Source organism: Motacilla alba, chromosome 3 (assembly GCF_015832195.1).
Source record: "Motacilla alba alba isolate MOTALB_02 chromosome 3, Motacilla_alba_V1.0_pri, whole genome shotgun sequence".
NCBI classification, from domain to species: Eukaryota; Metazoa; Chordata; class Aves; order Passeriformes; family Motacillidae; genus Motacilla; species Motacilla alba.
In genome coordinates, this window is record NC_052018.1 from 45,909,394 (window position 1) to 45,924,325 (window position 14,932).

Here is a 14,932-nt window from a genome sequence, read left to right on the forward strand (position 1 = left end):
CAAAATCCCTTGCTTAAGAAAGGAAACACTACAGAAGTGACCTTTGCTCCATTATTAGAACTTTATTTATCAGTTAATTTTAATCACTGGAATTATTGAAGGATTTTAATGGTTTTGTAATTCTATGGACAAAAAAACAAGACAAAAATGGATGATAACACTCTCAAGTGTGCCATTAAAGATTTAATGAGTCATTTAATCACTACGAGTCAGACCTGTACTTTGATGGTGAGATCCAGTTTTGGGGAGTGATTATCTTCAGACACATCAAAGGGCTTGAATTGCTGAGGGAAGTGTAAAGCCCAGCAGAGCCTCTGCCATGGAGTCAGCAGAGGACTCAGCTTTCTTACAGCAGAGGAGCTTGCTCATGTCCAGTTACAGACAAATTTTTTTCTTAGAGTGTTTATCTAGTCTTAAATGGCTCTTCTACAAAACCGATGCTGGTGTTAGAATCCTTGTTGGTTTGTCTCCAATTTATTCATATCAGCTGTTGCAAGGAAAGCAGACAGTGTTGTTGTGAAGTAGAAAAGGGATGCTGCATTCCCCAGCCCACTCTGAAAAATCCTCTTCAGTAGAACAAAGGCCATATCAATGTTGCTTTGTGGGGGAGGAGAGGAGGGCCTGGGGGGAAATCATTGGTGTCTGAGAGCAAAATCTGAGGGCCTTGAAGGAAAAAAACAGATTTGCAAACTAGCGTGAGAAAAGACGCACAAAACTGTAGCTCATGTGGGGCAATATTAGCAGAAACTTTGAGTTCCCTGAGGTGCAATATGAGCAAATGCAGTGATGGGTATCATAGACCTGCTCTTAAAATCACACTTGCCTGGTCACTGTGTGTGACACTGACCTAACGCTGCTTTCTATAGGAGCTGACCTGGAGCACTGTAATGCAGCACTGCATGGGGTTTTCTTTTCCTTTTAAATCATATAGACAATGATAAAATTTGTTAGCAAGGTGGCAGAAACAAAGGCAATTCTAGATTAGATTTGGTACAAGAGGAGACAACCTATTTTTACTGAATCTGAGCCTACTGCATCTGACACCCTTTAGATGCAGGGGCAGAAATGCTAAATTGGTGTTATTTGTATTATACTGCAGCAACATGATCCCTTTTATGTGAAGAGTATTTATGTATCTTGTCTTCTTCACATGAGACTAGGACAAATGCCTAGGGCAGATGGAGGAGATGATCAGCTGGGCTAATACATGGATCAACACATCATGCCTTTCCAAGGTGGTTAAAAATACCACTGAGTATGTACACTGGAACAAGATGTTGACTTAGTTCCCTTCTATACAGTAATGGACTTAAAGTCCAAGCTGCTGCTAGGAGATGCAGCACTAGCTGTAAATGGAAAAAGAGCCTCTGGGATTCAAAGTTTGGCCCTCGATGAGGAGTCTTGCAGAGCAGAAATGCACTCTTCCACCAAGTGAGCAGCCTCTTTGGCTGTGCCCCTGTGCACTGAAAAGCCACCTGCCCCATGCCCATAGTTGTGAACCACTGGGAGCTTAACTCCTCCTTGGCTCAAAACCTCTCTCTGCACTCTCACACACTGCCTGGATGGCCTCAGGCCCACCTTCACCTCAATATCCTGAGCTCCCTGCAGTGAGGGCTCAAGGGAGCAGCATCTGTCAAAGATGTCTCTAGTAGTGCCAGCATCAGGGGAGAGACTCCAGCTCCCCTTTTCCCTGGTTCCCCCCAGGGTCACCCTACGTATCCCTGGGTAGATGTAAGTTAAGCCATCTCCATCCCGGATGAATTGTGTCACCCAAGGAGCGTGAACCTTGAGTACTTGTCCCCTGACAGGGAAGAGCTGCTTGTCCCCCACCAGCTGGTGGGCTCCCATGCCTGTGCAGTTGACAACGATGTTGTATTCACTGTGCAGCTCCCACAAGTCTGCCACTTTCCTGGTGTACATCTGGGTGCCAGTTGCTTTCAACCTGCAAAAAGAAGTGAGGCAGAAAAGAAACCCCTAAACCCTTATGTAATTATTATGAACATTAAGTAAATGAGATAGATTGCCTTTGCCTTTACATACTGATCAAAACCAAACAATACCTAGGACAAAAAACAAAGAAAATGCCATGGAGGCTCTGTTTGTGATTTGTCTGATTTGATCAGAGGTATTTAGCCTGGTGGGGCTGGAAAAAGTACAGCAAGTTGAGCAGTTTTGGAGAAGGGTCTGGCATCAGACACTAGGCAAACAGTCAGGTCTTTGTGGTCCGAATAATTTCTGTAACAGTATCAAGATTTAACAGCCAAGCAAGCTGGGAAACAACAGATTTATTTACCAACTTGCTCATTCTAGTGGCAGAGCTATTGTCCTACACCCCTTTTAATAAGCCTGTTATATGCTGTCACATTCTTTCCCAACTCACGTCCTGAGCTACACAGCCATCTAGTGCCTTGTGCCAAGCCCTAAGATCTGCACTACGGCTGGGCAGATGTGGCACAGGACTCCCAGGGTGCCCATAACCTTCTGGAGCAACAGCCAGGAGTCACCCAGGATGGCACAGAGCACTATACATACATGTCTGCTCTTCAGTGAAAGTCACCTCTTCTTGAGATTCATTTTTGAGCTCAATTTCAAGCCAAATCCTTCCCTGAACTTGCCTGGATTTTGAAGCCCTTCCCTGTGGAAAATCACTGGTATGAATTGGAGTCCCTGCATGCTGTCAGCTGAATCCCATTGCAGGGGGTTTTTGGCATAAGCAAGTTAGGAGACAGGTCTGTGATGCACTAAGTGGAAAATCCCATCCTCTGCAACATCCTAACAGCTGGCAAAGTCATCAACTCTACTATGAAGGCAGTGGTTTCCCACAAAGCAGCGAGTGAGCCAAGAATCCAGGGCATAGTTGATGCTCTGGGGCCTGATGAAGCAGGACACTGAAGCTGTCTACGAAGAACAGGGGAGATCTCATGCAGCAGCTGTGGCTGGGCAACCTGCAAGAAGAGCTCCTGAGAGTTGTAACTGGGACCCTGTCACTAAGCCATAAAAAATACACCAATGAGAAAACCTGCTGAAAACTCCTGAATTCAGGCAAGTACGCAGGAAAAAATTCCTGAAGTCTATTTTTGGCCAAGCAAGGTGGGCATAACAGCAATTTTCCTTGTGGACTGCCAGGAGAATGGTCTATAAATACTGCTCAGGTCACCAGGGGCTTGAGAATTAGTTACATGTTTAATATTCTCTCACTTCTCATCACCAGGGAGAAGAGAAAAAAAAAGAGCTTGATCATCTCATTAGACTACATCCTTTGAGAAATAAGAAGACTACAGCAGGAATAAGGAGGGAGCAGAAATTACATGCAGATACTGAATGGGTTGTACAACTTAGCTGTCCTGCAGCAGAAATTTGCTTCAGTTAGGCAATGAAATGTGACAGATCATGTGTGCTGAGTAGATGGCACAGACCTCACATGGCACTGGTGCCATAGGAGAACTCCCAGCCCACTTGGCTGCTACAACAAGAAATGCTTTTTCACATTTTGCAGTGTGATGAAAGGCATCCAAGTAACCAGCTGAGCTGGCAATTTGTACCTTGGTGTCAGTACACATCTCTTTACTTAACCTCAAATCAGCTTGCAGCCTGTCTCTTTCTCCCAAGCCAATACAGCCATTTGCTCACTTTAGAGGTACTTTTTTGGATTAAATACTTATCCCAGTATGTCCCAGGGTGTCAAAGCTCTTTTAGGTCTGCATCCTGTCTCTCCTATGATTCTCCAAAATTGAGGCATGGGTGGGAAACTTAAAAATTTGGAAATTGTCAGATTTTCTAACTTTGATGTCAATCCAGACATGAACTCTGAAGCCACAACTACTCAGAGTGAGTGCATCACCCATCTTATGTAGGCAACATTTTTCAAGAAATTTGTTACAAGATGATGCTGTTTAACATTTTGGGGTTTTTTTTTCACCTAAATGGATTAAGAAATTACTCCAACCGTTGAACAAATTTTAGATTAATTGGTCCAGCTACTTCATCAGAGCAGTCTTCACAATAAGACAGCTTCCTAGATGTGTTTATTCTCACAGGGACTGGATGTATCTTCAAAAACAGAGGGATATTACTTGGGAAGTTCGGCAAATGTAGAGTGGCCAAATGTTTTCTCAGGACATGGCAGGTTCCTGATGTATCTTCAAGGTCTGGCTGGCCAAACATGGCCCCGGTGGTTATGCTGGCCCTATGCCCAGGGTCACTCACACCCCAAGCCCCACAGTACAGACACACTGGGAGAAATGAGGTCTTCCACATTTCAGAAAAGTTCTGTATTTATTTCCTGTGCTTCTCCCCAAGCAAGAGCTTGATGCATTTTCTGCAATGAGAAACAGCCTTTTCCCAGATTTGTTCAAACCTAAGGCTCTCAAGGAAACCCTGTCTTGCCTCCAGTCCCTCTGCCAGGGTGTTCCTCTGCATGTCCAACCTGCAGCAAACCCTACCTTTTCTCCAGCCACAGCAGGTAGGGTGGGCAGTCACATTTCAGGGTTGTAAAGGCCTGACCAAATCGGTGCTGAGGGAACTTTTGGAGTTCTGCTTCGGACATTGGTCGAAATCCCAGCACAATATCTGACCAGAAAGGTAACTCTTCCTTGGGAATGCTTTTAAAGATCTGCCAACTAAAAAGACAGAGAAAAATCTGGAAAACTTCACTGCTATTGCTCTGCCGTGTTATGTATCATGGCAATCTTAGAACAAACCCAGGAGCTCAGGAACCACTTTCCCCCCATGAGCATAGCTCTGCAAGGCTAACAGCAATGGGGAAAAATTGCTGCCTGTTCCTGCAAAACCTGCCTGGGCAAAAAGGCAGAAGGTCAGCACAGCTGACTGTGAGGGTGGCACGCCAGGGTAAATAAACTGCAGAGAGCCCTTCCAGTGATGGTGCATGTACAGAGTGCCCTCTCACAGTGTCCCCACCACAAATGCAGACACACCTGGCTGGACCTGGTGGGGCCACTTGCACACCTGTTCACCATTCCTTGGGTATCCATAAAGCTACAGAGTGCTCAGTCTCAATACTCCTAAGAGGCAAATTTCTCAGTACATAATAGGCAGCATAAAACACCCCCAACACACACATCCCCCAGTAGAATCCCTGTACCTAGTTGCTGAAGCTGGAGGATCCTGCAGTCCCATCCCTATGGAGATGATCCCTGATGCAAACAACTAGTGGGTGACAGTGTGGAAAACATCAGTTATTAAAAGATATTTGGTGCTGGTCAGACTTGAGTGGGTTTTCTGTGCACACCTGTTCCTAGATTTTACCTAAAAATTCATCATATGTGAACAGCTACACTGCAGTTTCTTGGGAATAAGACATAAAAGCTATTCCTTGAAGGGAATACCCCTGAATTCTAGCAAAGAAAACCTCTCTGCCTGCTCTAGAACACAGCACAAATGTACCAAAGGCTGCCCCAGGGGCTGTTCTTACCCAGAGACCAGGTGAATGCCAGCCTCTGATGCCTCAGCTGAGTTGCTGATGGCAAAAAGGTAAGTGAAGGTCTCTTGGAACCACTGCTTCTGCCTGTGGATCGGCACGTCTGTGTGTGAACAAAACCAAATGCACAGAGAGGAATAACGCAAAGAAGAGAAGCATTCAAATGAGTGTCAATGATATGGGACAGACAGGGAACACAGGTCAAGGCACTTTTTTTTTTTCTGAGCCACTATGCACTGCTGCACACCTGAACACAGCTGCATGAGGTGCCATGGGCAGTGCTGCCCTGAATTAAACAAACCTGGGTAGATGTGAGGGATGAGCATCCCAGCTGCCACATCACTCGTTGTGTTGGGGCTGAACTGGTCCGAAAGGACCGTCACAGAGCAGCTGGGACAAGTCTCTGTGATGCACAATGCTGTGGACAGGCCGATGACTCCCGCGCCCACCACTGCAACCTTGGGTGAGGCCATCTCCAGGATGCAGAGAGAGGAGAGAGGCTCCTACCTGCATTTGGAAACAACATATCACATGTCACTATCATCCAGGGCAAGTATCAGGCCATGAAATACCCTTGTGAGATGTAACATAATCCCTCCCCAACAACTAATTAATGGCTGCACACAACCAGGACTGTGGTTAGGATTTAAAAAATCAGCCATTGATATGACAAAAAAGTTTTGAAAAGTCTTTAAGCAGCCACTACCTCATCCTCAGCATAGGAGAGCGATCTGCATGTGCACCACTAGTGCTTGGGCTGGTTTGGGGAAGGTTTCCTCAATAAAATCTGAGGGAGTGAGGCACCCATCAAGTTTTCTGTCATGTCAGGTGCAAAAGGCACAGAGGTCTCGAGAAACTGGCTTTTTTAAAGCTTGTTAAGCCAAAAGGTTACTTGAGTATTGGGATCTCCGGCAGTGAGGGCTATCACTGCCTGGACAGCAGAAGCAAATCACACTGGAGGTCTCCAATCCATTCTTGGTCCTGGTACCTGCCAGCATGACTCACTACCTTGGACAGATTCATGGGCAGCCAAGGCTGCCATGCTCTCTCAGCAGCACATGGCGGTCCCCAGGTGCCAGCGAGTCCTGCTGCTCCAAGGGCCTGTATTTTTGCCTCTCTCTGCATTACTTTATAACCTGCTTTATGTCCTGGAGCGGCCCCACTTCACTCCTCATCTGCTGATTGCTGCTCCAGGAAGTGCAGTGTCTATTTTCCCCTGTCCTGGGCAAGTCTTGGAGCTGGCAGCCGTCCTGAGGAGTGGCACACAGCTCTTGGTAGACAGTCACCTGGTTGCCCATCCCAGTGAAGTGCCAGCCTGTGTTCCTGGCCATGGCCAGCTCAGGTCTCACACTGGTGAACGCACCAAGCAGAACTGAACCATGCAGCTCCGTGCACCCTGCAAACTCCCCGAAGCCAGGACTAAATGGGCCCAGAAGAGAGAGACTGGGCAACCTCAGAGGTGATAAATCCTTTAGCAGCTTTGAACAGGTGAGTAGGGGTGCTCCTGCTGGGTCAGGCACCTCTTCAATAGGTTACAGCCAAAATCTGACTAAGGATGTAGGGGGAGGATCCCTTCTGCCTATGACTAACTTTTTCCTGGAATAACCACCATATTCACTCTTGGAGAGGATGCTGAGCGAGACAGACCTTCAGTTGTGCGCCCTGATGGTTCTGGTTTCTCCTACAAGGCTTGCTTATCAGTGACTAGAAATTCAGCCTCAGTAATTGCTTTCTGAGAACTTTTACTGGAAACCAGTGCCTGCACTTACAACGACAGGCTGATTTACCACCTTCCTTTGGCTTTTGGCATCTTTGATGTAAATTTAGGCAAGACAAACAACCTGGAATTATGATAGGTCAGGTTTATTTATGAGATCCTTGTTCATAAATGTTCACACAGCTTCTCACTTACCCCTGAGGTTTTACTACTTAAAATTTGATGTGTCTGCTATGTAAGAAGGGAAAGAGCAGCAGGAGCTGTTGCCTGTCATTGCATTCCTTCTGCATCACAGCCAAGGGTTGTTACAACCCATCTTCTTCCTCTCTAGGCAACGCTTAAGTTTCTTTCTGTTAATTATCACATCTTCTTTTACAAGCTGATTACAGAAGTGCCTGCACAGCAGAGGACGCAGTATGGGGGGGAAAAATGGACCCTGGACCAGAACTGCTGGCCTGCATGGCTAACACCCAGAAACCCAGTCTGCAAAAATGCTGTGGGAAGGGAAAAGGAGAAGTAAGGAAGAATATTATCAACAAGAAATTGAGGGGCTGGGTAATAATTCTGTAATTACTGAGGAAAACTGGTTCTAAGATATCTAAATACATCTTTATGAACAAACCTTCTCACTCAGAACTGGCAGCTGTGGAAATGGCGTGTGGCTTTCAGAGAGCCCAGTGAGCCTCCCAGCAGTCCATGGACAAGCACAGCCCTGCTTTTTCAGCTGCCCTGGAAAATATGCAACGGGTACATCATCCACCTGCCAGAGATGTGCTTTCGGTTGTCCCTCACAACTCTCCTTCGCTGAAGCCCTTGGACCACGGGGGAGATTGAATTTCCTGACTGAACTCCCTGTCCCTGGGGAAGAAAGGGGAGCTGTGGCTTGGTGGAGATTCAGGTTTCACAAGTCTACCCAGTTCAGATGGGATTTTTGCAGATGAGCCAGTTCGATATCAACTGATCTCTATGCTGCAAAATCCAGCGAGGGCAGGAAGGGGCCGCTGACAGTGCTAGAGTCTGTGAGAGCAGCTCAGAAGACCATGACAAGCACCTGTTCAATGCACCACTTTTCCTGCACCTACTGCTGCAGTCCAGGAACACAACAAGCCTTCATGCCAAAAACTAACTGGGTGCAAAGCAGAGGCTACATACAGCTTGTGTGAGCAAGCACAGCTCGGGCTTTGCAGAGCTACTGACCCCGCTTTGAATGCAAGGTCCACCTGTGGCTCTGCCCTGGCAGCACGGCCTGCATCTTGCTGGGTGGAGGGCAGAGAAGAAGAAACTATTTTTAGCTGATGTGGCAGCCCAGCTTAGTCCCAGCAGGGGTGACACTTCTTATCCCCTCAGACAGGCCCAAGTGTTTTGCAAAAGTCAGCATTTAACAAGCAGATCAGTTGCAGTAGGTCTTGGGGAGGGAGGTGAATGGTGACAGGTATTGTTTAGCTCTCTGTCCCTTCATAGTGTTCGAAGAACACAGACAGAAGGACAGAAGGCAGAGAGAGTTACCTGGAGCTGTACTCCCCAGCAAGGAGGACACCAGTTCATGTCCCTGCCACCCTCATGCTTCTCCCAGGCCAGAATAAATTAGTTTTAAAAATACTGAGATACTTTGTGACGTGACTTCACCTCCCAAATCCCATAGCTCCCATAGAAGAGACAATGTCAGCCTCATGTGACACAAAGGGGTCTTTATTCTTTCTTGCCTCAAATAGCTGTATGTCACCACTAAGTGCCACTAACTTTCAGCTCTAACATCATTCTGGCAGGGGTAACATGGCCAGTATGGATAAATACACTGTTCCCCAGCACACACACACAAACACACACACACACACACTCACACAGAGGAACGTGCACATCCACTGCCAGCTGCAGCTGCAGCCCACAGTCACAGGAGGCTGGATGCTCTTAGCTTGTGTCGCAATCCGGCTGGCCTACCAAAATAAGCACATTTACACACCCAAATAAACAGTGGAAAAAGCCCAGCTGAACTGTTGACCAGAAAAGTTAGAACAGGAAGTAACTAAAGAAAACCAAAACCTGCTATATTTGAAGGGCTTAGTTTGTTGGTTTGTTGTTTTTTTTGTTTTTTTTTTTTAACTGACTCTCATCATAAGTGCTGAAAGAGTTTTGAATCATGTGAAGGCTCTGGTACTGGGGAGCAAAGGCTCGAGCTTTTCTGAGGGGCTCCTCATCCACCAGGGCAGCTGTACCCATGATCCCTGTCAGTGCATGCCATGGAATACTTTTTCCCTTCATTTTTTTTTTTCTGTTGATCACTTTTGTTTTATCACTTCCCCAGTTTACAAGCACCCTTGGTGTTACTTCCCTTCACATGACCCTAGAGAGGGGTTTTCTGGGCAAAGACTGATTCTTTCTTGAGTATTTGCTGCGGAGGAGCTCCTGATTTTGGCCTTTTGACTCTAGCCAGGTCCCCTTTCTGCTCTTTGGGCTGCCCTGTGAGATGTACATTTAGGAAGTGCTGCAGGACAAAGGCGAGGATGATCTTTCCTCACCGAACAAAGGACTCTAGAGGCTCCTCAGGATCCCCTCAGCCTTTCTGCACACACAGCACCGCTGCCAGAAAGCAGGATTCACAGGTGATCATAGAGAGCCAGGGGACCCCGGGGCTACCAGGAGGCCTCAGCTCATCCTTCGGGTGGATTGTTTGCAAGCATGGGACACACCTTCGAAGGGATGGCAGGTATACCCTTCCATCAGCCACCTGCAAGAGCACCTGGGCACCGAGCGATGCTCTTGTTTTCCTCCCAAACGGGAGAGGAAATCAATCCCCTCTGCGATCCTCGCTCCCCCAGGGCCGGCATGCCGCCGCTCAGGGCGGGGAAGAGGGGAACAGGGAGCAGCTGCGATCCCGGGCCTTGCCCCCAGCTGAGCCCTGCGGTTCACCCCTCCCGCCCCTGTGTGTGGGCTGAGCCTTCCCTGCCCTGGCTCCGGGAGATGGGATCTGCCCGCGGGAATTCCCCACGCAGCCACTGCGGGCGCTTCCCCGGCCCTCGGCAGCAAAAGGCCTCCAACGTTTACTTCTTCACCTAGAAGTACGGTCTGGAAACAACCCAAGCGGGGAGAGCAGGCGATACCTGGTGAGGAGGAGGCCCCCGGTCCCGCCTGGAAGAGCCGGCGTCCCGGGCGGCGCGGAGGCCGCCGCACCCCTGTCCCGGGGCGCTCCCGGGGCCCGGCTCCGCGCCCCGCTGGATGAAGGAGCTGTTTGTGCCCAGGCCCAGGCTCAGGCCGCCCCCGGCGCTGGCAGCGCTCCCGGAGAGCCCGGCGGCCTCTGCCAGGGCCGGACTCTCCGCCGCCTGCCAGAACTTTTCCCCCTGATATTCCCTCTGGGGGAGGCCCAGCGGGACCCGCTGTGCTGCAGGGAATACGTTGTCCTTTTCCGTCCCTCACGGGCAGTCATGTTCTGAGTGCTTTGGAGCTGCCTGAGGAGTGCCCCAGCGCTGGAGCACCCGCGCGAGCGGCCGGGAGGGGAACTCCAGCCACCGCAGGTCGGTGGGGAACGAGCGGGCTCCTGCCAGACCGCAAATCCCTAATGACCGCAGCCAGGCAGGGCTGTTTTCAGCAGGAAAACATGAGTTTGTCAAAAACAAACCTCTCTGCAGGAGCTCTAGGATGAAACTGCGTGTCGTACACCCCGGTGTATTGCCTCCGGGGCATTAGCCGTTGGCAGGATGTTTTGGCTAATATTTGACAGCCTGAGCATTCGTCCCTGAACACTCTCAGCTGGAGAATGTTTGCCGACCACTCCCCTCCAGCCCTGTCGAACAGCATTTGCAAAGGATCTTTCAAGCAGGTGCCTTTTCTCTGTAGCCATTTGAATTCAGACCAGCAGCCATGCAAAGGGTATCTGTATGAACAGCAACAGCATGAACCACACACGGTGGATTGTTCTTGCCTCCCAATCTAGCTGTGCTCTGAAAACTGAAGCCATGATACATTGCACTTCACTGATCTTTAAGATACATAATTTTTTAAAGGATTTTCCCTTCAACAGTGACAGGAATAAGGCATAATTCTCCCAAATTATAGTATGGTTTGATTTTTCTGAGTGTTCTGAAAATAGGGGATTAAGACAGGGAAGGCAGCAGAGGAGCAGAGGTTGGCTTTGCTTGTTTAGAAGTTAAATTTTTGATGGGCTTGCTGTATTGTAAAATGAACACTGGTCTTAAGTCATTGTAGGGTATCTGTAATAGGTTTGGAAAGGATCCTTCACATATGGAAATCTACAAATATAAACAGAGGTTGCAGTTCCAGCTAACATAAAAACTGCCTGCTACTTCTCCTCCTGAGATTCTACTGCTTATTGCTTAGAACTTGAATGATTTGAATGATTTGGATCAAAACATTCTGTGACAGATGTTTATGCAAGTCTGAATGTTTCAGGGAATTCTCAGTGTGTTTTTTCCTGAGAATAAGATGCAGGAAATTCAAGCTCATTTGGGATACCAATTCTAATAATAATGTTATTGAAAAGAATCTTCTATGGGCTAAAGTACTTTGCAAAGGTGAACAGACACATTGTGTTTGGTAAAGTGCAAGTCGTGATTTGTGTGTTTGGGAAGAAACTGCCAGCCTTCTGGCACAGAACAAACACAGCCTTGATTGTACTTGGAGCTCTTCCTGAACCACGACTGGTAGTGGCATCCCAGCACACCACCAACACAGCTTGAGCAGTGCTTAAGAAGTGTTTCCTTTTACCTTAGCATTCCCTTTGCTTGTGTGCTATCCTGAACAGAGCCATAACAATGGGCAGAAATGACCTCTCTGAACAACAGCAGTGCTGACCTATTTCAGATCTTGTGAATGGCATGCACCATTTATCTGCCACTTCGTTAACCAGTTCAAGTCAAGCATCAGTGTCCATGGCAAGTTACAATTTCAGCAAGGAGTTTCAGCTGTGCCTCATTTTGCTGTTGTCCCATGTTATTTACTTACGTCTGGGGGAATTCTCTCTCCGTGAGGAAGACCCCAGCAGCGATGACATTCCTATTGAAAAGCTTTGTGAAAATATTTACTGAGAGATAGCCCAACCATTTAGGATGGTTGTTTTGCCATGTTCCTGATTACCTCAGTCAAAACCACTTTTTAATCTCATCACTGGCAGTGAGACTGTGGAGACAATCTTTACAAGAATCACTCCTTGAAGCTGTTTTGTTCTTATTCCTATGCAAGTCTGTTCATCTCCATGTGGAAGATTATGAGGCAATGTTAATAACTAAATGTCTGTGAGCATTCCATAGCTGAATCCAACTTATCTGCAACAAATACCCCAGCAGTATCCATGGCTTGTATGTTAGCCAGGAATGCAGAGACAGAAGAGTGGGTTTGTCACTAAATGAGATATTCCCTATTACTTCTGATTATTTATAAATCTAGGCTAGTAATATTTTTGAAAGTGTTGTTTTGGCCAGAAACTGGAATCTGTAATCACTGTTTATATATCAGTCATACTAAAAAGGATATTTTCCCATATGAAGTATATACTTCTTAGGCTTGATTTTTCTCAGCTTGATTGAACTTAGTGCTCTTGAAATCAGTTTTTCAGGCTTGATTCAAATTTCTCAGCTTTTGCAGCAACTATTTGGAGCATTCACTCCAGTTACTCTCAGAGAGGAACGTACATCACCTGGCAAGTATGCATTAAGCCTTCAAAACGCAAATGATGAAGCAAAGCAATGAGTGTAACTTGATCAGAAAACACAAGATTAATAAAATACGCATGTAAAGTTGAATCATTTGCACTAATTAGAGATTTCAGGGAAGTGAAGAATAAATTGGTTCCCAATTCACTCTAAGGGGACAAATAACAATAGAGCTATGAATTGCTGCAATTCTTATTTTCCTTGCACTGTCAGCCCACTCCAGTTCCTGCATGGGGAAGCCATAGTTAGTCTTCACATGCACTGAACGCCACGTGCTTACAAGTACGTTGTTCTGTCATTCCTGTGGTCACCTACTTTCTCTTCTGGTAACTCATATCCATTCCTCAGTATCTGCAGCTACTTTTGTCACTACTGAACATGTCTGAGGGACTACTGCTACAGTCAGCTTACACAAACAAAGGCAAGAAAGAATCATGTTTTTCCTGCAACTGAAATGCAAAACACGTCACATTTTTAATGCACCCTTTGTCACAGTCAGCACTTAACACATTACCCAGATCTTGGTTTACACCTGCAAAGACAAACAGGGAAAAGACACACACATGATATTTGCCATCCTAAACCGTAGGATCTCCATGGAATGCCAAAACATCAGCCAGGCTTCTTTAAGGGAGTGTGAACCAAATGAAGAGTTGGTGATAGAAGTTCATTAAATCAGGTAAAGGTGTAAAGATTAAAAAATGTGTGTCTGACTTTATTCTTGCACATAATTGCAGATAATAAATACACATTTTAAAAAAACCCATTAAAATATATTGTATTAAATCCACAAATTCTGGGCAAACAAAATTTCCTATGAGTACATACTTCCCCCATGTAACCCAAAGATACACTTGATGTAGTACAGAATCTTGTACAAAATTATTGGGCTATCAGAACATAGATGTGTTTTAGTCTTTCTTCCTGTGAGAGGTAAGTAATTGTCAGCATTGACTAGAATTTTCCCTGATAGAATAAACTCAGTTTTTGTCAATGCACTATTTTCTTTTTAGTCCTTGTGTCTAATATATCCCTCAGAAATCTGTTCTAGGATTCAGACAGACATTTTTCAGATGTTTGTATAGGGTGTAGGATGAATCCAGAGCCTCCTTTTTGCAGTCACAAATGCCTTTCTGGACCAAGAGTCCATGGCACAAGTGAGCTCACCTTTTCCTAAGCCTTTCCAAAAGGCACTCACAGGCCATGCACACTGCTGAGCCCGATGCCAGAGAGGCTTCCTAAGTGACTGCACCTAAGGGGTTGGTAAAATAAACCAGTGGAAGACACAGGAGAATGCCAGTAAGTCTTTCACTCCATGCCAGAGCTGGGATGTCAGGCCATTTGTCTTTCCACAGAGCCACTACACAAAAGCCCTCAGCCTTCAGGGAGGCTTCACCCCTTGTTCAGACATTCAGGGTACCACCCAAAGCATATGACGACCCCACATGATTTGCATAGCATTTTTTTTCTACATAGTTGGTTAAATTACAGAATTTTGCACAGAGAAATTGAATGAAGCTGTTAAAGTAGAAAATACATCTTTTCATACAGCTTAAAAATACAATTTTGAAATACCAAACACATGTACTTACTATTTTTCCTTAGTTAGCATTAAACTAACAATAGTTGCTCTTATTGTTATATTTAACCCAGAAAGGTATGTTCTTAACAAATTGCAAGACTGTCTAATAAAACTGGATATCAAATTTCAGACAAAAACATTTGCCATCAGGCAATAGTGACCAGCAGTTAAGACAGATAAGGACTCTAATTCATTATCTCATAGAACCATTGTGTAACTCCAAAGACATTGACGAGCACAAAAAATTTGCACTAAGATAAGGATGACAAATACAAACATAAAAGGACTTGTGAACTGAAGTAAGAAACTATGAAAATTAATTCTTCTTATGAGCACTGAAATGAAAATATGCTCCATAGGAACAGAAGCATTTGCTCTCAAACTCAGTGCTCTCTTGCAAGAGGATTTTAAAAAACCTATGAATATTTAAGAGGAAGAAATCAACTCACCCTGATTTTCCTACATTTATAATGCATGACTAGTGTTAAACATATTTTTGCCCACAGAAAAAACAAGCAAATAGAAATGCTAGA

At 45.9% G+C, this 14,932-nt stretch overlaps 1 protein-coding gene across 11 annotated transcripts; it reads right to left on the bottom strand.

The window, feature by feature from the left end:
- Positions 1-37: 37 nt before the first annotated feature.
- On the bottom strand, positions 38-14,903 carry DDO (D-aspartate oxidase). 11 transcript variants are annotated; one of them, XM_038131989.1, is made up of 7 exons: positions 10,253-10,747; positions 8,996-9,088; positions 7,777-7,878; positions 5,739-5,944; positions 5,432-5,540; positions 4,443-4,619; positions 38-1,942 (listed from the first exon to the last, which is right to left on the bottom strand). In XM_038131989.1, the coding sequence occupies exons 4-7, from the start codon at positions 5,908-5,910 to the stop codon at positions 1,375-1,377; spliced, it is 1,026 nt and encodes a 341-aa protein (XP_037987917.1). In that variant the 5' UTR covers positions 5,911-5,944; positions 7,777-7,878; positions 8,996-9,088; positions 10,253-10,747; the 3' UTR covers positions 38-1,374. The 11 variants fall into 11 exon arrangements, with proteins under 11 accessions (XP_037987917.1, XP_037987914.1, XP_037987915.1 ...); XM_038131986.1 differs by having other exon boundaries at positions 7,777-7,883; XM_038131987.1 differs by having other exon boundaries at positions 10,197-10,747.
- Between the last annotated feature and the right edge of the window lie 29 nt (positions 14,904-14,932).